This window comes from Aethalodelphis obliquidens, unplaced genomic scaffold (genome assembly GCF_003676395.1).
Source record: "Aethalodelphis obliquidens isolate GAN/ISIS:26980383/991018 unplaced genomic scaffold, ASM367639v1 scaffold9, whole genome shotgun sequence".
Lineage (NCBI taxonomy): Eukaryota > Metazoa > Chordata > Mammalia > Artiodactyla > Delphinidae > Aethalodelphis > Aethalodelphis obliquidens.
The window spans coordinates 39,602,934-39,626,377 of record NW_020837953.1 but is presented as its reverse complement, the minus strand read 5'-3'; the positions used below and the strand labels follow the sequence as shown (position 1 = coordinate 39,626,377).

At 55.2% G+C, this 23,444-nt stretch overlaps 1 protein-coding gene across 13 annotated transcripts in view; it reads left to right on the top strand.

The window, feature by feature from the left end:
- ARHGEF10L (Rho guanine nucleotide exchange factor 10 like) overlaps nt 1-22,608 on the top strand; it is a 159,808-nt gene extending 137,200 nt beyond the window's left edge. For 10 of the 13 annotated variants that reach the window (XM_027109987.1, XM_027109989.1, XM_027109993.1 and 7 more), the window contains 3 exons: nt 12,580-12,754; nt 20,174-20,296; nt 21,561-22,608. In XM_027109987.1, coding sequence (XP_026965788.1) covers nt 12,580-12,754; nt 20,174-20,296; nt 21,561-22,099 — 837 coding nt within the window. In that variant the 3' untranslated portion in view covers nt 22,100-22,608. Of the gene's footprint in view, nt 1-12,579; nt 12,755-14,884; nt 18,483-20,173; nt 20,297-21,560 lie in introns of those variants that run through there. The other 3 variants (XM_027109997.1, XM_027109996.1, XR_003433416.1) reach the window with 2 other exon arrangements.
- The last annotated feature ends 836 nt before the right edge of the window (nt 22,609-23,444 follow it).

Here is a 23,444-nt window from a genome sequence, read left to right as displayed (position 1 = left end):
TGTGATTGCAGAAGTACAGGCCTAGGGCCAAGGCGCCCCCAGCCCTGCCTGGAAAGTGCCGGAACACAGGGCAAGATACGTCCGGTTTGGGCCGTGGGCCTGGCTCCCACTCCACAGGGCTGTTGTGAGGGTTAATCGGGGCAGCTGTTTCTCATTGAGCCCTGGCGCCCCACCCTGGAGAAGCCTGTCTGGCCCCTCATCCATGTGCACTGGGTCACAGCACCGGCACTGGGCCCTTCTCCTCCACAGCACTTGCCACGATTATCAGATCTGCCAGATCGAGGCCCTGTAGGGCAGGACCGTGCCTGGTGGGCTCCCACCACATTCCTGGTGCCAAGACCAGGCTGATGTATAGTGGGTGCTCAGTGAAAGGTTGTGGAGAGAGAAGAAGTTTCCATCAGGGAAGTGGGCTCCGTCTGTGGTGGATCTAAGTGTGTAAGGAGCATGTGGCCAGGGTGGGCAGAAGAGCTGACCAGCTCCAGACCTCAGTGCTGAGCACGGGTGCTTCCCCAAGTGCGTGTTGTCAATAGTCCCGCCTTGTAGGGGTTCCAGCATCGTCTGCCCCGACTGCTCCGCCCCCTGCCACCACCCCGGTGCCCGGGTGCTGGCTTCTGATACCGGAACTCATGCTTTTTGTCATTAAGCACGCCAGAGAAGAAACTTCTCTGGTTTCCTGGACACCAACAGACCCCAGATTTCCCCCTGCCCGTCCCAAGCAGACCCGCCCTCCCCAGCCTTAATTTTCACGTTTAGTGCCCAGACTTAGTTTGCATGTGTTAGCTGTTGTAAATCTATCATAACAGTGTGACGCGGCATGAATAATGCATCACTGGGCTGTATTAGTTTTCTGTCTCCTATCTTATTTATGACACGAAACAGGTGGGAATTTGCAAAAGCGAAATCCAGGCGCAGGGATTCTTGGGTAATGGTATGCAAATTAGTGTGAGCGTGGGAAGATGTACCAAGTCCTCGGGCGTCCAGGGAGCCTCCAAGGCCCAGAGCCCTGGTGTTCAGGTCACCCAAGCTTGCGGATCAGGAGTCATGACACTCCATGGAGTCAGCTCAGTTCAGCAGTTTTCTCTGAATTTTTTTCAGTGTGTGTGTCATTTTTATTGTTGTCATCCTGTTTTTCTTTCTTTAATTAGAAGTTGGCAGGTGAAACTCGAGAACTCGACTTTCTAAAGGTTGTGGAGACTTCCCAGGAGGAAAGTAACAAGTTCCAAAGGAGGGCAAGTGTTTTCTAGTAGCCTGAAGAATTGAGGTTAGATGTTCAGACGGTCTTCCTTTCAGGAAGCTTATGAAGGATAGAATGTGGGGGGTGGATTTGGGGATCCCGTGGGGCTCCTTTCCCGGGGGGGGGCACCGATGGGTCAGAAGTGGTCCAGGGCCATGGCTGCTGCCTCTGCTCTGGGGTCTGGGGGTTGTGGGGACATATCTCAAGGGACGTCCTGTGGGACTTGGGTGGCTAAGGGGCTGGGCTCCAGGCTTCCTGTCTCCTCACCAAGAAGAGCTCAGGGCTTTCTTGTCTCTGATGTTTGGTTTCCCCCCGTCCTGGAAGATTTAGGTTGATGAAAGGATTTCACGGTTAAAGAAAAAATTGTTTGAAGCTGTTGGCTCAGGGAACAGGTTCTGTGAAACCATGGAGGAGAAAAGGGAGACGGTAGAGGGAAGGCAGATGGGAGGGGACGTTGGAGAGAGAACAGACTGGGACTGGAGATGGGGCAGGGGCAGACGGTGGCGCTGGGGGTGAGGTGTTGGGGAGTGGGCAGTCCTCTGTCTTCTGAGCCTCTGTCCCCCAGCATCTCTGGCTGTCAGTCTGTCCTCCCCCCACCATGGTTACTCTCCCCTCTGAGCCCTGCTGCAGGATTAGGGATGGGGACACCATAGGAGCAGTTGTCCAATCCCCTGGGGTTTGGCAAAAACACAGAGAGCCACGGACGGACCCACGGAACGTCAGGCCTTGGGCTGGGCCTTAATACAGTGGAGGCTGGGAGGGGTCACACCAGGAGGGGTCTAGGCCAGTGCCCGCTGCTTAGGGTGCACGCGGTGGTTATGTCATGGCCTTCGCAAGCCTGGCCGTGGGGCTGGGGGAGGGTCTGCCTGGTGGGAACCTTGAGACGCATTGCCGGCTGCCCCTGCTGTGGTCTGAGCAGACTCAGCTGATGGTCAGTGTGGGCTCGGGAGCCAGGTTGGTTGGTGTCAACCCCCAGCTCCACCACCTATTGCCTCAGTTTACCCACCTATAAAATGGGGATAATTACAGAACCTACCTCAGGACTAAGCGGCGTGATGTACATAAAACTCCCAGGGCTCTCTACCTGGTGAGGAGTCAGCAGGGTGGGCAGGTGTCAGCCGCTGTTTTATGGTGACTACAGGACCTGCTCAGGATCACAGGGACCAGCCCCCCAGTAGGTGGTGGAGCCCAGATCTCAGGGTGCTTGTGACTCCAGTGCCTGTGCTCACGAGCACGTGTGCGTGTGAGCGCACATGGGTGCGTGCACACGAGAGAGAGGGAAATAGGTCAAGTATATTAATGTCATATAGGTCCTTGTCTGTGATCTGAGAGTGCTGACGGCACCCTGTTGGGACCTGAGGGCCTGGGTCAAGACTGGAATCAATCCCCCCTCTCCGTTATCCCCTGGCCCCATCCCCAGCTCCCACCCGCTCTGGACAGTCACCCTGATCTCTCACATGGCTGCCACAGCTCCCCAGCGCCTTGGGTGTGGCTCTGCGCCTGGTCCGAGAGGTGGCCCTCCGCAGAGCCTTTCCCTTGTGCCCTGAGCGGGAGGGCAGGGAAGACACCTTGACCAAGCCTGCTCACCTCTGCTGCTGAGCCCAAGGGGAATCTGGAGTCCAGGCTGTCACGAGGCAGGAGGCCCCCCTCTGGTGAAGCAGGTGCCACAGGTGCTGAGCAGATTCCGTGTGAAGGGGTGGGGGCCGTGGAGGGCTGGATGGGTGCCTGGAATTGCACCACGCAGGTCGCTCGGGCAGGGATGGCAGGTGTAACGCCATATGCCCCTTGGAGCTGGAAAGCAATGCTGAGGCACCATGGGTGTTCTTTCTAGAGCAGAGCTTCCTCACACCTGACCCCGCTTCAGCCTGACCACCCAGGCCTCCTCTTCCCTGGCTCTTCCAGCCCCCAGCTCAGGTGTTGCACTGGCTGGGTCTCCAGTCCTTGTGCAGGGCCCTGGGCTCCAGCAGCGGCCCCCACCCCCATGGACCTGCCGCTCTGGTGTGGGTGTGGTGAGGGGGTCACGGGGCTGACAGAGACGCCCCCTCATGAGTTAGCGCTTATCGAGACTCACCTAGAGGCTGGTCCAAGCTCTTTGCGAGTAGCGACCTGTATAACCTTCACAACAGTTTTATGCCGGTGGTCACCTCTTTACCCCCCCTTTTAAAGTTGAGGAAACCGAGGCAGGAAGTGGTGGAACTGGGACCCAGACCCTGATGGTCTGGTCCTGAGCCCATGGCCTCAATACCTCTCGAAAGCAGGAGGCAGGTGACAAGATGACCTCAGGCCACAGTGATGTCACACCGAAGGTGAACCAGGCAGCCGAGCTCGGCCCCACTACTTCCAGGACAGGCCACTCCCCTTCTGAGTCTCGGTGTCCTCATCTGACCACAGGCTCCGCAGTCCCACCAAATCTCGGGGCCGGCGGGGGCTCCCAGAGTTGAGCTGAGCTGTGGTGAGCGCAGCCCAGATGCACACAGGTGCCAAGCTACACGTCCCCGGCTCTCCTGCTTGGTCTTCACCGGGGTCCCTGTGATGCTGGAAAGGGACAGGCACCAGGCAGACCCCGGTGCAGCCTGGCACCTGCTAGTCCAGAGCAAGGCTGGAGCAGACCCACAGCCAGGGTGCTCGGTGGCCCCAGGTGGCCGGCAGTCCGGCGCCCTCCTCAGGTGTCTGCACTGCATGTGCTGGCTTGTATAATTGAAGAAAACAGAAGGAAATTAAATCGGACTAATGAGGAGAGTATCTATAGCCCACACTTTGAGATGTTTTTCAGCCAGATGCACAGGTGGATGTCAGTTTGGTGTAGTTTTTTTTGGTTGGTTGGTTGGTTTTCTTTTCCACTGTAGTTTATTACGGGATATTGAAGTTTTGTTTTTAAAGGCAAAACGTTGGTGTGGCCACAGCAGGACAACCATCTCTGCAGTGGCGCTTTCTGTGGGCCTTGCTCTGGGTGTGGTGGGTGGCAAGGAGGGTCTGTGCCCACCTCCTTATGTGCCTAGTGATAAAAAAGGTTCAGTGCAGGAATTATTAACTTGGCGGCGGGGGGCAAGAGTGGTTTACAGACTCCTTTGAGATGTTGGCGAAAACTATTGATCATCTTTCTAGAAAAATGCACCAAACACCAAATTGTGCACAATCAATTCCAAAATGGGTTGTTGAAGACAAGTTTGGGACCGGCTATCACTCTTAGGGCAGAGACGTCGTCCTTCCCTCTGTCCCTTCTAGGTTCCCAGGGTGGCCCTGAGCCAGGAGAGCCCAGCACCCAATGAAGTCTCTTGCTAGACAAGAATGGCCTCGCCCCCACTTTACAGATGAGTCAACTGAGACCCAGAGGTGTTAACTGACTTGCTGGTAAGAGGTAGAGGCGGATGCCACATCTTAAGCCTCCCCACTGGCACACCATCCCCTTGGCCTTGACCAGGTCCGATTCTGAAGGCAGAGTGTTAAGCTCTGGACGGGGCCCCACAAAGGTGTCTGTCCATGGCTGAGAGGTCACATGTAGGCTTTGGAGTCCCCTTAGGGTGACCAACTGTCCCGTTTCGTCCAGACAGGGAGTTGGACTTCCAGTGCGACAACTGGGGTCTCTCTGGGCAAACTGGGACGAGTGGGTCACTCTAAGCTGGAATCCTGGCTTTCCCCCCATTTTCCAAGCACAGTGACTTTGTGAACGGCACTCAGCCTCTCAATTTGTTTTCTCAGCTGTAAAATGTTGGTAAGAATAAGATAGATAAGGGAAGGGATTGTGTCCTAATTGTCTTTAAAAGACTGCCTCTGCCTGCCCAGTGCGGCGGCTGGGAGCATGACCTCTGGGTCTCAATCCTCAGCCTGTCCCCTGGCTGGCAGTGACCCCACACCGCTTTCTCAAAGCGTCGGCATCCTGCCTGTTAGGTGAGGATGGAAGGGTGGTGTCCTCATCCCAGGTTGCAGGGATTCTAAGCGGAGCCAGAGCTGGCAAGGTGCTGGCGAGCGCTCCGTGGATGGTCTCTGGGCCCGTGACCGGGCCTCCCAGGCCAGCTCGTTGTGGTGACCGAGCAGCGAGTAGGAGGCAAGAGCCCCTTCACGCCCACACCCTGCTGGGGAGCTTGGCATGAAGGTGTCGGGGGCAAGCCTGGAGCTTGGAGTCCACAGGTCGGGCCCACACCCCAACTCTGCCCCTGTCTGGTGGGTCACCTGGGCTCATCGTGTCCCCTTCTGAGCTCTTTCCCTCTTCTTTCGTGAAGGCCTCTGGGAAGATGAAATACCAGACGTGGCGTGGCCTGGCACACAGTAGGTGCCCAGCGAGCAGTAGCCTCCTGCCGTTTCCTTGGCAGCCCCTGGCCCCCGAAGGCCCCAGCATCCCTTCCCGGCTCCGTGGCGTTATCGCAGCTCTAATGACTTTGAGTGCTGAGCTGCTCACGCCAGGAATTTATGGAAACCAGGCCCAGAAGCATCACCTGGAGGCACATAAATATTGTAGGACTGAGGCTGGGCTGTGTCAGCACTACTTGGGGTGGGATTACTCACCTGAGACCCTCTGAGCAAATGTCTGCCGCAGGGCTGCCGTGAGGCTGCTGGGAGAGGGCGAAGGGGCCGGGGCTCCGTGGGTGGCTGCAGGACGCTAGCTTGTCCCTGCTCCCCTGACCCGCTCCTGCCCACAGCCTCGTGCGTGGGGCGCTCACGGTGTGCTGGCCCCGTCCCATGAACCGCCCAGCTCCCCGTAAGGCAGGTTCTCCTTGTATCTCTGTTGGCAGATGAGAGAGGAGACCCAGTGACCCTGCCAGAGATGAGCTGGGAGCCGGGAGTCAGGCCCGGGCCCTCCCCTCCAGTGACCAACCTTTTTTTTTTTTTTTTTTTTTTGTGGTATGAGGGCCTCTCACTGTTGTGGCCTCTCCTGTTGCAGAGCACAGGCTCCGGACACGCAGGCTCAGTGGTCATGGCTCACGGGCCCAGCCGCTTCGCGGCATGTGGGATCTTCCCAGACCGGGGCACGAACCCGCGTCCCCTGCATCGGCAGGCGGACTCTCAACCACTGCACCACCAGGGAAGCCCCAACCTTTTTTTTTGAAAAATAACTTTACTCCCCTGACTCCCAACTTTTTAATTTAAAATATTTCAAACTACAGGAGGTTGAAAGAATAGTACAATGAATGCACAAATTGTCTTCACCTAGTAAACCAACTGTTAACATTTTACCATAATTTTCTTCCCATATTATACACACACCTTTTGGGGCTAACTCACTTAAAAGCTAGTTGCAGACATCATTGCCCTTCATACATAAATACTTCAGCTGGGCTCCCTCATATAACCTCAGTAGCATTATCGTGCCCATCAATCTACCGACCATAGGCCCGTTTTCCCAGTTGTCTTCAAAATATAGCTACTGCCCATTGCCACCTCTGGCATCCAGCTGGGAACACATGTTGCATTTGGTTGTCATGTTTCTTTGGTCTCCTTTTAATCTAGAATAATTCCTCTCCTTTTTTTTTTTTTTTTTTTGGTCTCCATGATAGTGACTTTTTTGAGAGATCCAAGCCAGTGTCTTTTCATAGGTCCCACCAGCTGGAATTGCCCCATTGTTTCCTCCTGATGAGACTGGAGTATTTGGCCAGATTCGGTGTAGGAAGCCATGCCTTCCTATCGAATCCCTGAGGAGGCGGGAAATGCAGGCTGGTCCCATCCTTCATCACTTGGTTAAGGTGGGGGTCTGCCAGGTCTCCCCATCGTAAAGGCACCAGTTTCCCTTTGTAATTACTGTGGGGGATTCTTGGAAAATGGGAGAATATCCTGTTCCTCAGTGAATTTTCACTACAAACTTTATTTAAAGAGGAGTTTCCTCCCCTCCCACTTAACCCTCCTCCTTTATTACTACTTCAAATTCAAAGAGTATTTTTAAAATCCAGTGTGCTATCATCCAGGACCATCGTTATTACTTTTGATGCTCACATTGTCTCCGATTTGCACACTTTGTGCTGGGTCCTGGGTCCTGTGGACACTTCCTCATCATTCTTGAGCACTTCCTTGCTTGTCTGCCTCTAGAGAAGCTCTAGGCTCATCTGGTACTTCCCCTGCTCTAATCAGCCATTTCTCCAGGGTTCCCTTTTGTGGGGAATGGTGTTTAGAAATCAGGAAGTGGTGTGCTCCCTGCTGCCGGGGTGTCATTGCTTCCAGACGCTTTCAGTGGACAGAGCCAGGAGAGAAATCTCAAGTTCATACTGCTACGTCTAATTCAAGTCCAAGGTCCTAGAGCTCTACCCTCACTTCTCACTCTACACTGGACTCCTGCTGTTTACCCTGGTTCCCAATAATAACATCAGTGCACTTCAGTCACGCTGTGTAGTGTCAGAATCACTGCGCCTGTTCCATTACCACCACCAAGCTTACTAAGTAAAGTTCAGGATTTTTTCTGTGGATCTTTTTGTCCTTAAACAAGGACCAAGGTTGTGTAGTCAGAGTGCTGAGTTCCCAACCTACTTGAATGGATTCTTTTCTATGTGGGTGTGACCATGTTCCAATAAAACTAGATTCACCAAAACCAGCGGCAGGCTGGTGTAGCCTGGGGGCCATTGTGTGCACACCTCTTGTCCAGACTGTCATCCTAACAGAGCAGCTCCTGGTGCAGGGTAAGCAGCCGGCAAATAGCCGTGCCTGGACCATAGGGGCCGAGTGGGCAGGAATATCAGGCCTTCTGGGGCCCAGAGGAGGGGCATGACTGGGCCGGTTGTGCGGGGGGCAGGGGGCCTTCTTCAGGGACAGGGGGTAGAGGCCTCTTAGATGGTAAGGTGGTCCCCCCACTCCTGGGCCCCCCAGGCTGGCCAGGTTTTAGAGGAGGGGTCCAGAGGTGAGAATGGGGAGCCATGGCCTGGAATTGGGGTGCCAGGTTGGCAGTGTTTCACCTGATCCTGGTTAGGAGGAGGGGAGAGCTTGATAAGCTGATAGCCTCCCCGGCTCTGGGCAAGCAAACACCCCATGTTTGGAAAACAAAATGAGATGCATGCTCGTCACCTCTGAACCCAGTGTCAGCCAGGGCTGGGCCTCACTGCCGCCTGCTCCCACCCAGGGGTGCTGTGCTCAGCTCCCTCCGCCCTCCTGGGGGACCCACAATGCCAGGGTGCCACCTACCCCTGCCCTACGTGCCCAGGAGGCCCAGCCCCAGTGTCCCAGACCCGGCTTCCTCCAGCAGGCTCCTGGTGCGGGGAGGGGTCCTGGCAGCCCAGGAATAACTGAGGAGTGAGGGGCGGAGGCTGGAGCTGCCCCTGTTCACACCTATCGCTGCCCTCACCCCCACTCGCCTTACCATTGGACTTGGTAGCTTGGCACAGGCCTTGGGCAAAGCCCTTTGGGCCTGGAGACAGACGTGTTATGCCTCTGGAGAGATGAGCCTGGATGTCCACTGCTGACTTTTATTTTTTGCGGTATGTGGGCCTCTCCCGTTGCGGAGCATAGGCTCCGGACGCGCAGGCTCAGCGGCCATGGCTCACAGGCCCAACCGCTCCGCGGTATGTGGGATCCTCCCGGACCGGGGCACGAACCCGTGTCCCCTGCATCGGCAGGCGGACTCTCGACCACTGCGCTGCCAGGGAAGCCCTGACTTCTCTTTTAATGAGATTCTGACGGCAGCACGCGGGCTGACTGGCTGCAGGTTCAGGTGCAGCTCTCCGTGGGCCCAGGTCTCGGTTGTAGTGCGGTTTGGCTTTTTCGGAGGCAGGAAATGCTTCTGACCTTCCTTCGGGAGCCGGGCAGGAGTCTGCTGCACGTGCATGAGCCTGCACACGTCTTCCTGTTGGTATCTATGTGTTTGTGCTTTCATGTGCAAATACGTGCGTGCCGGTTTTTGGAAAAGTCTGCAGACGAAGCACGTTGGGTGCCCCTTCCATCCCGCTGCCCCATCCGTTCGGCCATCTGCTCGTTGACGGCGGGCGTTGCGGGACTGCGGATCCGGCCTCAGGGTCTCATCTGTGATGGGGGTTGGTGGTTCCTCGGCTGGACTCTCCCAGCAAGGCCCCCCCCGGGGGGTGTCCTGTTGTAACCATGGGCTCGGCCTGGGTCTGAGCCTTTAGGAAAGCTGAATGCAGGCTGGTGCAGGAAGATAACCACCCCTCACCCCCGACAGCGGTTTCTTTCCTTGAAGGAGACCTCCTCTCCGGAAAGGAGCTGCCGGCCAGCACTGCCGGGGCAGTGGGCAGTCGACTGCGGAGCAAAAGGCCAGAGACTTGGACGTTCTCCCCCTTGCCCTGCGCTGCACGGACTAAGCCCGGCTTTGTGGAGGCTGTGAGGGGGCCAGGCCTCTCCCCACATCCCAGGGCTGCCTGGCTGAGCCTCCAGCGCCCGGGCCTTCACTGGGGCACGGGAGGGGAGCCAAGGAAGGAGCAACAGAGACACTCCCCCAGGAGGTCCTAGTCTGAGCCCCCAGTCTGAGGGAGGAAATCACTCCCTGCCCTCTGAGAGTGCCCGGCCTGATAGGCGACCCCCTCCTCACCACTGGAGCGCCCACTTTGATGGAGATGAGGCACTCCTGCCCCAGAGGGAGCTGCAGCTTCTGCTCGAGGGGCCCCCCATCAGGGGTGAGCTGCGCGCTGGGACCCTGCCTCCCAAGAGCAGCCCGGGGCCCTTCCTCTGGGACCCTGCATTTTCCTGCCCATCCAGCCCATCCGTCAGGCCACCCCACCTGGACCGCAGAGCTCAGCCTGCAGGGACTGGCTCAGAAAAAGCCATTTCATCAGCCGTCTCACAGCCTTGCCCTCCACGGGGCCCCGTGTTCTCTTTTTTTGTTTTTTAATTTATTTATTTTTGGCTGCGTTGGGTCTTCGTTGCTGTGTGCGGGCTTTCTCCAGTTGCGGTGGGCGGGGGCTACTCTTCCTTGCGGTGTGCAGGCTTCTCACTGCGGTGGCTTCTCTTGTTGCAAAGCACGGGCTCTAGGCGCACAGGCTTCAGTAGTTGCAGCATGTGGGCTCAGTAGTTGTGGCACGTGGACTCTAGAGCGCAGGCTCAGTAGTTGTGATGCATGGGCTTAGTGGCTCTGTGGCATGTGGGATCTTCCTAGACCAAGGCTCGAACCCTTGTCCCCTGCATTGGCAGGCGGGTTCTTAACCACTGCACCACCAGGGAAGCCTGGGCCCCGTGTTCTGATCGGGAGTGAGCACTGAGTTCATTGGCTTGGCTCCCCATGGAGAGCCCCCTGCCCCAGCTTCTTTATCTCGGTGGGAAACCTCCAGTGATTTGAACTGGGATGGAGTTGGGGTTGAGCCGGGGCTGGCGTGACAGCGGCAAAAGAAACCGAGTCCTTTTATTGCCACTTGTCACTGGCTAAGCCCACGCGAGGCCCAGAATTCCAGCCTGCTGCCACACAGCCCTCGAACTGAACTTCTTTCAAAGGTGAACCTGAACTTGTCACTTAACCAGGCTCAGCCCCCTCCCGCACTTGAATACAATCTAAACTCTTCGCCGTGCACTTCAGGGCTGCCGGGTGTGATCTGGCCCCTGACCCCCTCTCCCACCTCTGTCTTGTCACCGTGCTCCCCAACACTGACCACCTTTCTGTTTCTCAAACACGGCAAGGTCATTCCTGCCCCAGGGCTCTTGCACTTGCTGTACCCTTTGCCTGACGTGCTCTCCCCTCCCCCATCCCACATCCCAGATCTGATTCCTTCACATTTTTATTGTCTCTGACAAATACTACCTCCTAGAGAGACTTTCTCTGGTCACCCAATCTTATTGGCACCCAGTATTTTTCCCAGTATTTTTACCGTTGGGAGTAATCTTTATTTGTTTTAACTGTGTGGGCCCCTTGTTTATCTTGTTCATCACTATATTCCCAGCACCTAGACCCACGCCAGGAATATCGTAGGGGCTCAAGAACATCTGTTGGATGAATGAGGCCGTATTAGGAACTGGGTTTGTGCTAAGCTCTCCCTCACCCAGGAGTCCCTATAACTCTCATGACAACCTCCATCTACAAATGGGGAGACTGAGGCCCAGACCTGGGAAGTTATTGAGGAAATGAGGTTTAACCGCAGGCCTGATTCCACATTGATGTTCTGGCCAACACCTCCTGCTGTCCTGGGCTTCCACCCAAGATCTGCTCTTTATAGAAAAAAAAAAAAAAAAGGAATATCAGACAATTGGAAAGGAGGAAAATCAGCAGGTACGGCCCTGGAATAATCCTCAGTGCGCAGGTTTCACCTCTCCTGCCCCTTCCCCTCCCCCAGTGTTGAATGTGGCCTTTTGCTTTTGTTTCTTTTTGCAATTACTGCTGTAACATTCACATTCTTCTGCGTTCACCACACAGTCTCTGTAAACATGACGTTGAATAGATGTAGGACAGTCCACCGGGTGGATGCACCAGAGTTACCTGACTGTCCCCAGTGCTTGGGCCTCTATCTAGCCTGGTGCGCTGGGGTTGTCGATGTTTAAGTAACACCTCAATGTCGTGGCTGGAATTCAAGCATCCATCCATTCGCTCTTTGACCAGATTTCACTGTGCTCTGGGCCCTATGCTGAACAGGGAGGGTGTTGACGGGGCTGAGGCTCAGGGTCTGTCCTTGGAGTTCATGGGCTCTAGAGCGCAGGCTCAGTAGTTGTGGCACACGGGCTTAGTTGCTATGCACCACATGGGATCTTCCCGGACCAGGGCTCAAACCCGTGTCTCCCTGCATTGGCAGGCGGATTCTTAACCACTGTTTCACCAGGGAAGCCCTTTTTTATTAAAGATCAAAATTTTATTTAAACTGTAAAAAAAAAAAATCAAATAGCATGTAATGGTTTATCTGGAAAGGCCCTTCCTACTCCCCGTCTCCAGTCCTGCTTCCTGGAAGAAAATACTTTCACCTGTTCTGTTTTTAATCCACCGGCACTTTTCCTGTGACTCAGTTGTGTGCTCCACTGTTTCTGGGTTTATCAGTTTTTGGACATAATGTCTTGCCTCCCTGCAGTGAAGACGTGGGTTTGGCTCACACCACCACCTGCCTTCCCCGAGAGTTCTGTTCTGTTGGTGCCTTCAGACCTTTAGATAATATACGTAAGCTGTCACTTCCTCTTCCGTAGACTTGCAGCTCTGTCTTTCCCTTGCATCCGCGTCATGGTAGAGCCTGGTGTGCGCTTGTCTTGCCTTGCTCCACGTTCGGTGCTGTCACGTGGGTAGCTTGAGCTGGGCCATGTTAGAAGTATTTACACCACGGGAATCAGCAGACACAACACACCAGGATTCCCCCCGCCCGTTGTTAAAATGTTTACCGACACAGCACTGCCGGGGTTCTGAGGTTTCTTCCCTCTGACTTGGGTTCAGGCAGAGGCCGGGTTAGCTTGGCTCCCAGAGGCTTGGCTGGCTGGCCCCGCCCAGCACTGACAGCCCTCCCTCTGTGCCGCAGCAAAGCTTCGAGGCACACCAGGACGCGGCCGTGAGTGTGACACACATGGTAAAGGCGGGCAGCGGCGTCTGGATGGCCTTCTCCTCCGGCTCCTCCATCCGCCTCTTTCACACGGAGACGCTGGAGCATCTGCAGGAGATCAACATCGCCACCAGGACCACCTTCCTGCTGCCAGGTGAGGCTGCTGCTGGGCCGTCATGCCCTGCTGTCCTGGGGCTGTGAAGGGAGGGAGGGAGCAGACATCCGGGAAGCAGTTTCCACGGCCAGCCCAGCCCATCTCATTAACCCTTGAGGCAGCCTTTCGTCAGCCTTGAAAACTGGGCCTCCCTGAGGGGAAGCAGTGGGCTCAGGATTTGAACCCAGGCCTGTCCTTCCAAAGCCCTTCTGGCTGGCATCAGAGCACAGCAGACGGGGGCTCGTGGGAAGTCAGGCTCTGAGCTCAGGGGACTCCCCCAAGTCAGGAGACCGCTAAAAAGCCACGCTGGGCAGGAAGCCAGGCTCATCTATACCTCCCACTACTCAGGTTGACCAAAAACCTAATTCTGCCTCAAATCACCTTCAGAATAAGGCAAAGGGAAAGAGAGAAGGTCAACTAAGGGTCTCTTTCCTTAGGGGTTTCTATTTTTATTTTTTTTTTTATTATTATTTTTTGTGGTACACGGGCTTGTCACCGCTGTGGCCTCTCCCGCTGCGGAGCACAGGCTCCGGACGCGCAGGCTCAGCGGCCACGGCTCACGGGCCCAGCCACTCCGTGGCACGTGGGATCTTCCTGGACCGGGGCACATATCTGTGTCCCCTGCATTGGCAGGCGGACTCTCAACCACTGCGCCACCAGGGAAGCCCTCCTTAGAGGTTTTTAAAGAAAGGCAATTGTCCCCCTTAGTTTGCCTTCAGGTTTGGGGCAAGGGGAGGGTGAAGACCTTGGACATCGTCCCCTTGGGGCCCATGCTTCCTCCTGCAGGGCTGTTTGTGAGACCCACGGAGAGGATTAAGATCTGAGCTCACCTAGCACCCCCGCTGCCACCCAGCATCTGCTGAGGCCTCCGTAGAATCGGCTCCAGGCATCTCCCCTACTGTCTGCTGCCCCAGTTGCTGCCCAGATCCCTGTGGGCTGTGCTGGGAGCCAGGGCAGACGTGTGCTCAGGGTCCATCCCTATCCCCAATGGGCTTTAGAGCAGCCCTCAGGGCTAGCAGGCCTTGGCCTGTCTTGCCCTGACCCGGGGCTGGTCTGGAAGGGTGTGGGGAATGTCCTGTTCAAGCTCAGCTGACTGGGCTGGGTGCAGCAGCTGGGGGCACCGAAGGGCCCCAGGGCCAGGGAAACAGAGAGACGTGGCAGGCTGAACCTGGAGCTGATTGTGAGAGGGGCTCGGCAGATGGACCATGGCAGAGGCTGGAAGCGGCCAAGAGGGGTGGGGTGGGGGATGGTTACTAACAACAAGACCAACAACAGCAGCAATAGTACCTAGTAGCTGCCAGCCTGCCAGGAGCCCTACGGTGAGCTAGGTCCCAAGGGCTTTACGTACAGGATCTCACTGTCCCCATTTTACAGATGCAGAAACTGAGGTTTGTTCATCAGGGTAAAGTGGCCAGAGGCAGGACAGGGAGTCACATGAGGTCGGACTCAGTTCAGAGTCCCACTGGGCGTAACAGGGGAAGAGATGTTTTCAGAGGTGGCCAGAGTCCTGGCTTGGCCACTGTCGGGTCTTGACAGGTCCCTTTGCTTCCTGGAGCCTCTGGTCCCTCTGTGGGATGGAAAGTGGCTCCTGGCTCAGGATAAATGGCGTCAGCCATGAGAAAACGCCTTGCCTGGGTCTGGGGCATCCATGAGGAGAATAAATGGCTTCCTAACCTGCTCCTGGGGTCTGGGGTAGGGGCTTGGGGGACCTATGTTATGGGTCCTTCCTCGCTCCCTCCCTCCGTCACTCCCTCCCTTCCTTCCTTTTTTTTAGCTTTAGTTTCATTGTCTTTCATAGTATTTATATATGAGGTAAATCTATTTTAACTACAGTAAAAGTTTCTCAGTATCACAGAAATATTTCCGCATTTATGCCGACAGCTAAGTTATTTCAAGCTAGTGGAACAGTGGAAGAAATAGATAATCTTATGGGCCTTTTGCATCTTCTCAGTCTATCTGTGGGGATGGTGGAGAGTAGAGAAAGAATGAAGTTGATCACGCAGTCAGAGGCAGGCTTTGTGGACAGAGCCACTGCAGGTGGAAACCCAGCAGGCTCCCGCTGCACAGCTCCGACCCCCTGTGGGTTTAAGATGCATTTTCACGTCCACTGTCTTGACTTGTTCTTTGCAGTTACCCTTCAAGAAGAAAGGACATTGGCTTTCATGAGCAGGTAAACGGAGGCCCAGGAGGTTAAATACCTGGCCTCAGGTCACTCCGCTGAGGGGCCAGAGCCAGGACCCGAATCACAGCTCTCTCACTGGGCAGCCTCCCCCTTCCCAGGCCTCCGTTTCCCCATCTGTACAGCGAGGGCCAGAGATCTGAGTCGGAGCTCGTAGGGCAGACCAGAGCCCGGAGTTAGACAGGCCCTGCTGGGATCCTGGCTCTGCCGCCTTCCAGCTCTGTGACCGGGAGCAAATGGGGAGCCTCTCCCACCTTTCGTCCCTGCCTCTCAGGGCAGGTGTGGGCCTTACCTGAGGTGGTGAGGACAGCACCCCATGGTTCCCGGCTCCAGTGCGTGATGGTGTCGTCCACCATCGTTATCTTCATGGCAGTCCCTGCCCCTCATTGCACTGGTCCCCTTCGGCCGTGCATCACCCCCCAACCCGCCAGTCAGGGCCCCTCCCACCACATCGGCACAGACAGAAGCCACCTGTCCGCTTGCCTGACCTCCCGGAGCTGGGCCCTGGACACGTCAGAGTGGAGGCTGAGCTTCCTGTGTTCAGGGCTTCCCGAAGGTCCCGAGGAGTTACTGTCCTGGGCCTCCTTCTCCCAGGCCTGACCTTTCCTAACACTGGGGAGCCCGGGCCCCTGCTGGCCGGGACACCGTGAGCCCGAGGAGCCAGCTCTGGGTGGAGGGGGGCATCAGATCCACCCTACACTGTGCCCTGGCAGAAGGACAGAGCAGGATTCTTAAATTCTTTATTAGAGATATTTTTAAAAGGCTTTTAGGTATTTTTTCTTCCCCCATCCCACCAAATGAAATAATTGTGTAATTACTAATAAATTTGTTCCTCCTCTAAATGCGGATATGTTTTAAGGGCATGTTAAAAATTCATCACGCTTCCTTTCCCCGACCCCTTTCCTCCACTCGCGTCCCCAACTGGAATTAATGCATTTTTGAACCTAAACTCCCTCCTCCTCTTAACTAGACAGGTCATTAATAAAATGTTCTCTGAGAGCCTGAGCTTTTTAAAGTTTGTATATCTCCAGATAGATGGCTTGGGTGAGTTGAACACTGCTGCATTAAGTCTCTGTGATAAAATATTTATCCACCATTAGACTTCCTTTTTTCCTTTCGTTCTGTTTGTGAAGGGCCTTGTTCTTTTCCTCGAGGCAGAGTGGGAGGAGGAAGGGCCTCGGAATGAGGTCTGCAGATGAAGTCATTTCTCCATTCGCCATCTCTTTTGGTTTCTCGCTGCCTTCCTTTCGTTTGCCAGGTTTCTGCAGTCCAGTGGGGGCCGAGGGGAGGCAGGGGCATCAGGAAATGGTCTCCTGCTGGTCCTGAGGCCCCAGGGGCCCTGGAAAAGGAGGGGAGGCATGTGAGATGGAACATTTGCCACTGCTCCCTCTCTTGGCTTTTATTATTTTTGTGGGTTTCTGGCTCTGATGGAGCTGATCCCAAGACACTAGGTCCTTTTAATAATCACAAATATTGTCCTAATAGCCTTCATTTTTTGATTATATATTATGGGCCAAGAGCTGTGCTCAACTGTGTGTATATATTATACTGCGTGTATAGACATATATATTTATATACATACTCCCTGTGTATATATACATATATAATATTGCTAATAATCATAAAATCGAGCAAGGGACATTTGTGATACTCATTGAACAATGAGAGACAGTGGCTTGTTGCTTCACGCAGCTGGTAAGTGACAGCAACACCTGTGTCCTTACTCACTTCTCCGCTTTCATTCATTCATTCTCTCATTCACTCATTTACTCACAGGTCCTTTTAAAAAATATTTATTGAGGTACAGTTGATTTACAATATAAGTTTCCGGTGTACAACGTAGTGATTCACAATTTTTAAAGGTTTTACCCCATTTATAGTTGCTACGACATATTGGCTGTATTCCGTGTGTTGTACGATATATCCCTGTAGCATATTTATTTTATATCTGGTAGTTAGTACCTTCTAATCCCCTTCCTCTGTCCTGCCCCACCCCCGGTCCCTCCCCCTACTAGTTTGTTCTCTAGATCTGAACTCACAGGTCCTTTTCGAGTGTCTACCGTGAACCAGGGTATTCGGCCAGGAGCTGGGGAATCAACTTTGAGACACAGATAAGCTGCTGCCCTCAGGAAGCTTACATTTGGGAAGGCAAACAGTAACTGAGCAAAGGGAGAAATAGAGGAATTACAGACCTTGAGCAGAGCCAAGAAGAGAAGATAGGTGGTGACGTGAGAGGCTCGCAGACCGAGCCCCCTGCACTTTCTGATTTCACGAGGGCTGGAATCACCCATGGCTGGACTGTCCTCTGAGGCTGTCCTAGTGGTTGGGAGCCTACACTCTCTGAATTGATGAGGATGTGGGGAAGAGTCCCAGCTCCCCCAAACCCAGATACTGTTTGTGAAATGGCCCCTGACAGACTGGCTTTTTCCCACTGTGGCTTCCATTTCCACATTGAATCAACACTATGAATAAGAATCGCTGAGTTTGCATCACGTCGCCAGACTCCTATATCCCACTGCCTGCTGACAGCTCCACTTGGGTATCTAATGTGCATCTCAAACGACATCCAGTATTGAACTTGGACTCCTACTCCAAGCCTGCTCCTCCTTGGTCTCGGTCCCCAGCACTGCCATGCACCCAGCTGCTTGAGACAAAAAACTCTGAGCTGTCCTTGATTCCTCTCCCCTCCCCCTCCCCCTCCCCGTCAGTCTGTCAGCAGGTCTGTCTCTAAACTGTTGGTTTCTCACCATCTCCCTGCCACCACCGTGTCTCAGATGCCACCATCCCTGCCTTGCTGGTCTCCTTGCTCCCCCCATCACCCCTGTCCTCCGTCTCATTGCAGCTAACATGCTCCTCTAAAATCCGGGTGCGTCACTCCCCTGCTTAGACCTGCCAGTGGCACCGCATCACGCTCGGAATGAACAGTCAAAGCCCTAGCCCTGGCCCATCCACTCTTCTGACCCTCCCCCTGTTGTCTCGCAGAGCCCTCATCCCCAAGCTGCGCTGGCTCAGTCCTCCACAGACCGCGAGCTCATCTCGTCACAGGGCCTTTGCACGTGCCGCCTCCAGGGCTTTTGCTTGTGTCTTGGCGTGGCTGCCGCCTCCTTGTCATTGGATGCAGCCTCCCCATCCCCCCAGGAAGCAGAGTGAGGCACAAAACCCCGGCATCCTCCCACCCGCTCTCTGCCTCACTGCCCCGTTTCACTCCTCTGCCTAGGAGCTATATTCCTTGTTTCTGTTTTCTTTTCCTCTTTCCCCTCCCAGGGCTGCATTAGTACAGTAGCTACCATTAAAATTAAAATTAAAAGAAATTACAAACTCAGCCCCTCAGTCCCACTCCCCACATTTCAAGTGTCAGTAGCCATATGTGGCTAATGGTTACCGAATTGGACAGTGTGGTAGAGAACCTTTCCATTATTGTAGAAAGTTCTAGAATGTTTGCTCCTTAGGAGCAGAACTTTGTGTGCGTGGTTCCCCCTGTGCCTCCAGCACCGAGTGCAGCGTCCTGCGCACAGTAGGTCCTGGGGATGTGCTGGGGTGCCGAGTGAATGGATGGGTGATGGTATAGACCAGTGTGTTAGGAAATGCTGTATGAACTCCAAGATAGTAACCTTCCTTCTGGGGTGACCATGGAGCCACACCATTCTGCTCTGAGACTCTGCTCTGCAGAGGAAGCCCATACACCTACAGGTATGGAACTCAAGTAATTTGCTCGAGTCGAGAGGCAGTGAAAGCATCAGACTGTAAGAAGCGGCAGGCCTGAGCTCTGCTCCTCCCCACTCCCCACCCCGCACTCATCAGCTGGGTGACCTCTTTGGACCTTAATATCCTTGTCTGGAAAATGGGCACAGCATCTGGGTCTTGCATACCTCTCAGCTGTCGCAAGGCTTATGTCAGGCTAGGGCAGGTATACGAAGTGCTTTGGAAACTGCAAAGCAGTATTTCTCAAAGTGTGATCCCAGGCCCAGCAGCATCGGTATCCTGGGAACTTGCTGGAAATGCAGTTTTGGGGCTCACCTCTGGGGTTGGCCCCTCAGTTATCAGCCCTCCTGGTGGTGCTGATGCATGCCCAGCTTGAGAACCCCCTGTTCTAAGCATCACTTCACGTCATGGCATGACTTTGAATTTGAGGAGAGAATAATCCTGTCCTTGGGCAGAAGAATTCAGGCCAGAAGTGAGATGGCCCTTTGGAGGGGCAGGAGTGGGCTCCCAGCCCTCCGTCATGCCCATTCCCGTTGACCGGAATTGTTAGCAACGGGACAGCAGCGAGGATGGCAGATGGCCCCGACCTGTGAGTGCCACGTACCAGCCACTGGATTATGTAATTTACAATCATTGGCTCATTTACTCCTCCGGGCAAGGCTTTGAAATATCATCATTGTCGCCTTTTGCAAGTGAGGGAACCATGCCACAGACAGGTTTTGTTTCTGGCCCCGGGACATGGAGCCAGGAAGTAGCAGAGCTGGGGTTTGAACCCAGCGCCTGGCCCCGCAGCTGTGCTCGCACTCACCACGCTGTGCAGCCCGTACTGTGCTTCCTGCCTGTGAACGGCAGGGGGACCCGCCTTCCCTGCTATTGCTATTCTCACTAAAAGGAACAGACAGCCCCGGGGATAGCCGGATAAGAACTGATCTGGACTGACATCAGAAACATGCTAGCGCCTGGCGCTGAGTGCCCGTTTCACTGTTGGGACCAGGGGCTGCAGGGTACACTGCCCTCGCCAAAGGAAGGGCCCATGTGGGCAAGATGTTAAGCCTGGGCTGGAAACCAAGGGGCTGCAACAGACTGCCAACTCACCTGGACCCCTCCCCATGCATCCCGTCTGCACATCTGCTTCACCCTCAAACCCCCACTTTCCCAGGCCTCCCTTCACTCCCCAGCTGGCCCGCTGTGTCCCTGGCATGGGCGGCCCTTAGTGCACACCTTGTGCCAAGATAAGCCAGCCATGCTCACATGGGCCAGGACCGTGGCCTTCCCTCTTAGCATCCTCAAGGGTGCCCCGCTTTACAGAGGAGGAAACTGAGGCTGCTTCGGGGGAGCCCTCAGCTGGGGGACCCAGGGGCCAGACCCCAGCCGGGTTAGCCTCCCAAGCCCCAGATCTTAATCACAACCCTGTCTAGCTTCTTGCTTATCTCAGGAGAGGAGCCCAGACTGTGCCATTTTCTCACCTGCCGTGGCCCCCATCCACTGCCCCCCCCCCCAAGAGGATGTACCGCTCATGCTGGCTTCTCTCTCTGCAGGCCAGAAGCACCTGTGTGTCACCAGCCTCCTCATCTGCCAGGGTCTGCTCTGGGTAGGCACTGACCAGGGTGTCATTGTCCTGCTGCCTGTGCCTCGGCTGGAAGGCATCCCTAAGATCACAGGTGAGGCTCTGGGAGCCGGTGCTGCAGGGCCCGGGGAGTCAGCTACCTGCGGCCAGGGAAGGGAGGATCTTGTGCCCAGATGTTTGCTCTCTCTTCTGATATGGGGGTGGGGGTCCATTCTCTAACGTCCTCTGTCATCGCAGGTGGCACTGTGGCTCAGTGGAGTTAAGTCACCTTGGCCTTGCAGTCTCCTTCTGAGTCTTCCTTCTGAGTCTCCATTACCTAACCTAGCAATGGGCACAGTAGGCGTACTGGCCAGATGGTCTGGGGATTGGCTGAGACGCCTGACTCATGGTAGAGGATCTGCTGGGCCCCTTCTGCCCCCTCCCCACAGCAGCTTCAAAGTGTCCAGGCTCCAGTGGTAGAAATAACTGAGGGCTCCTGGGTCTGGAGATCCATGTGCAGCTGTGTTTGCATGGATTAGAGGGAGGGCTGCCCTGACTGTGGCACTGGGGTCCAGGATCAGGGAAGACCCCAGAGCTCTGGGCCCCTCTCTGCCTCTGTCCTGAGGGTGATGACGAAGTGGCCTCTTTCAGCTGCTGCCGGAGGGCAGGGCTGAGTGCAGTGGGAGGGAGAAGTCCTGAGGGACCAGCCCCAGGTGGAGCTCAAATCTCTCTACCAAAGAAGACTCTCTTCCTAAATTGTAAGATTTCCCATTTTCATGATTTTATCACATAGGTCAATCTGTTCATCCCAGGCTTGGTCCTGGGGTTGCAGGGATGCCTTGGGCAGAGACCCTGCCCCCAAATGCTGAGAGTCTGGTAGGGGCAGCTTGTAGTCAGGGTAGCAGGTGCTGTGATGGCAGGTGTCCTGGAATCTGCAGGGCATAGAGACGGGAGTGATCATTTCTTCATGGCTGAAGGCAAGAAGGGTGCCCTGTGGAGGAGCTGAGCTGGGCTTCAAAGCTGAGCTAGAGTTAGGTGGATGGGAAAGGCTCTCTAGGCAGAGGCAATGGCTTGGGCAACAGCACAGAGATGTGAGGATGGCTCAGGCAGGGAGCTGCAGGTGCTTTCACACCGACGTTCCCCCTGCGGTTTGTAAAGTCGTTCGTGTCCCCTGCTCCAGTTCTCCAAAGAAAGTAACCCTGGAGCATTGAGAGCCCTCCCCCAGACCCATGGCCTTCTGGGAAGATAACAACGTAGATTGCAGTAACCAAAAAAAAAAAAAAAAAAACAAAAACAAACCCCAGAAATTCTCCAAGAGACCTGTTGGGTCTTTAAAACTCTGGGCCTTTGGGCCCCTTCTCTCTGCCCTCTTCCTGCAGGGAAAGGCATGGTCTCGCTCAACGGTCACTGTGGGCCTGTGGCCTTTTTGGCCGTGGCCTCCAGCATCTTGGCCCCCGATATCCTGCGGAGTGACCAGGAGGAGGCCGAGGGGCCGCAAGCCGAGGAGGACAAGCCAGACGGTCAGGCTCACGAGCCAGCACCCGTGCCTGCGAGCCACGTGGGCCGCGAGCTGACCCGCAAGAAGGGCATCCTTCTGCAGTACCGCCTGCGTTCTACCGCCCACCTCCCGGGCCCGCTGCTCTCCGTGCGGGAGCCGGAGCCCATGGACGGCTCAGCCCTGGAGCACAGTGAGGAGGACGGCTCCATCTACGAGATGGCTGATGACCCCGACGTCTGGGTGCGCAGCCGGCCCTGTGCCCGGGACGCCCACCGCAAGGAGATCTGCTCGGTGGCCATCATCTCCGGAGGGCAGGGCTACCGCAACTTCGGCGGCGCCCCGGGCGGCAGTGGGAAACCAGCCCTGTGTGGGGAGACGGACAGCGCCCTCCTCATCTGGCAGGTGCCCTTGACGCTATAGCCCCCCCTCAGGCCACACAGCCAAGCCAGGCTCTCGGCCTGCTGTGGACCCGCCCAGCGGTCCAGGGTCCCCAGGGAGCACTGGGTGGCAGTGCCTTCCAGGGACCTGCACGGCGCCATGCAGACGGGCCTGGAACTCTGGTAACTACCTGAGCAGGGCAGAGGAAAACCTCTTCCTTTTTAAGAAAAAAAAAAAAAAATTCAGAGTGTTTAGGGGAGTGGTTTGGGTTTGGGGAGAGGGAGGACACCTCTGGAGAAGATGGCCTTCTTTTTAAAAGCAAAAAACACAAAACCTCACAATTGCCTGGCAAGCCCAGTGCCTCTTGTCCAGGCCCGAGCGGGGCTCAGGGGCGGCCACGCACCCTTCCTGGAAGGGTGCGTGTGTGTGAGTGTGTGGGCTGGTGTGTGAATATATATAAATACGTATATATGGTGTACATTATATGTGTATAAAGTCTGTACATATTGGAGCTCTGGGAGATGCTGGAATAAAAGGCAAGAATAACGTCAGTCCTTGGATTGAGGGTTGTTTTTTTGTTTTGTTTTGTTGTTTCGAGATGTGATGGGCGAAGAGACAGAGCAGCTGTCACTGGATAGGGGTTGTTCTGGAACCAGCAGGAAGGATCCAGGCCAGGCACCACGAGAACAGGCCCTAGAACTGTGCTGTCCGGTGCAGTCGCCGTTGGTCACATGTAGCTGTTTTAATTTTTTAATTAATTAATATGAAATAAAATCACAGATTCAATTGTTCAGTCCCATTAGCCACATTTTTAGTGTGGCTCAAGGTGCCCAGGTGGTGAGTGCTAACCGCATTGAACAGCACAGGTACGACTGTTTCCATCACCCCAGAAAGTTCTCTTCTGCTCGGGGAGGGGCTCTTGGGAGTTTCTTTTCTGAAAGTTTTTGGAAGAGAAGGCTGGGCCCCAGCTCTGGAATGGTGGGGAGGCACAGGCCTTGGCATCCATCTGGCAAACCTGGGAGGAAAAGAAACTGAAGGGCTTCGCTGTGTGGAGGGTGAGGGTCTGGGGCTGTTGGTAAGGGCAACAGAGCCAGGAGGGAGGGGGCTGAGGTCCCTGGGTCTGAGGGAGGATGGGGTGAGATCCAGGGGCTGGGAGCAGAGCCTAGGCTGTGGGGTGGGATTGGCAGGTGGGGAACTGACTCAATCTCCATCCTTAAGTTTCTGGAGCTGCCTATAGAAAAAACACCAAAACCCAAACCCACCACCCAGAAGGGAAGTGTTCCCTCCATCTTCGCACCCAACCATCCACCTCTCTGTCATCTGTCGGCGTGTCTGTTTGCCCACCACCCACCCACCCACCTGTCCTCCCTTCCACAGGTAATGGCGG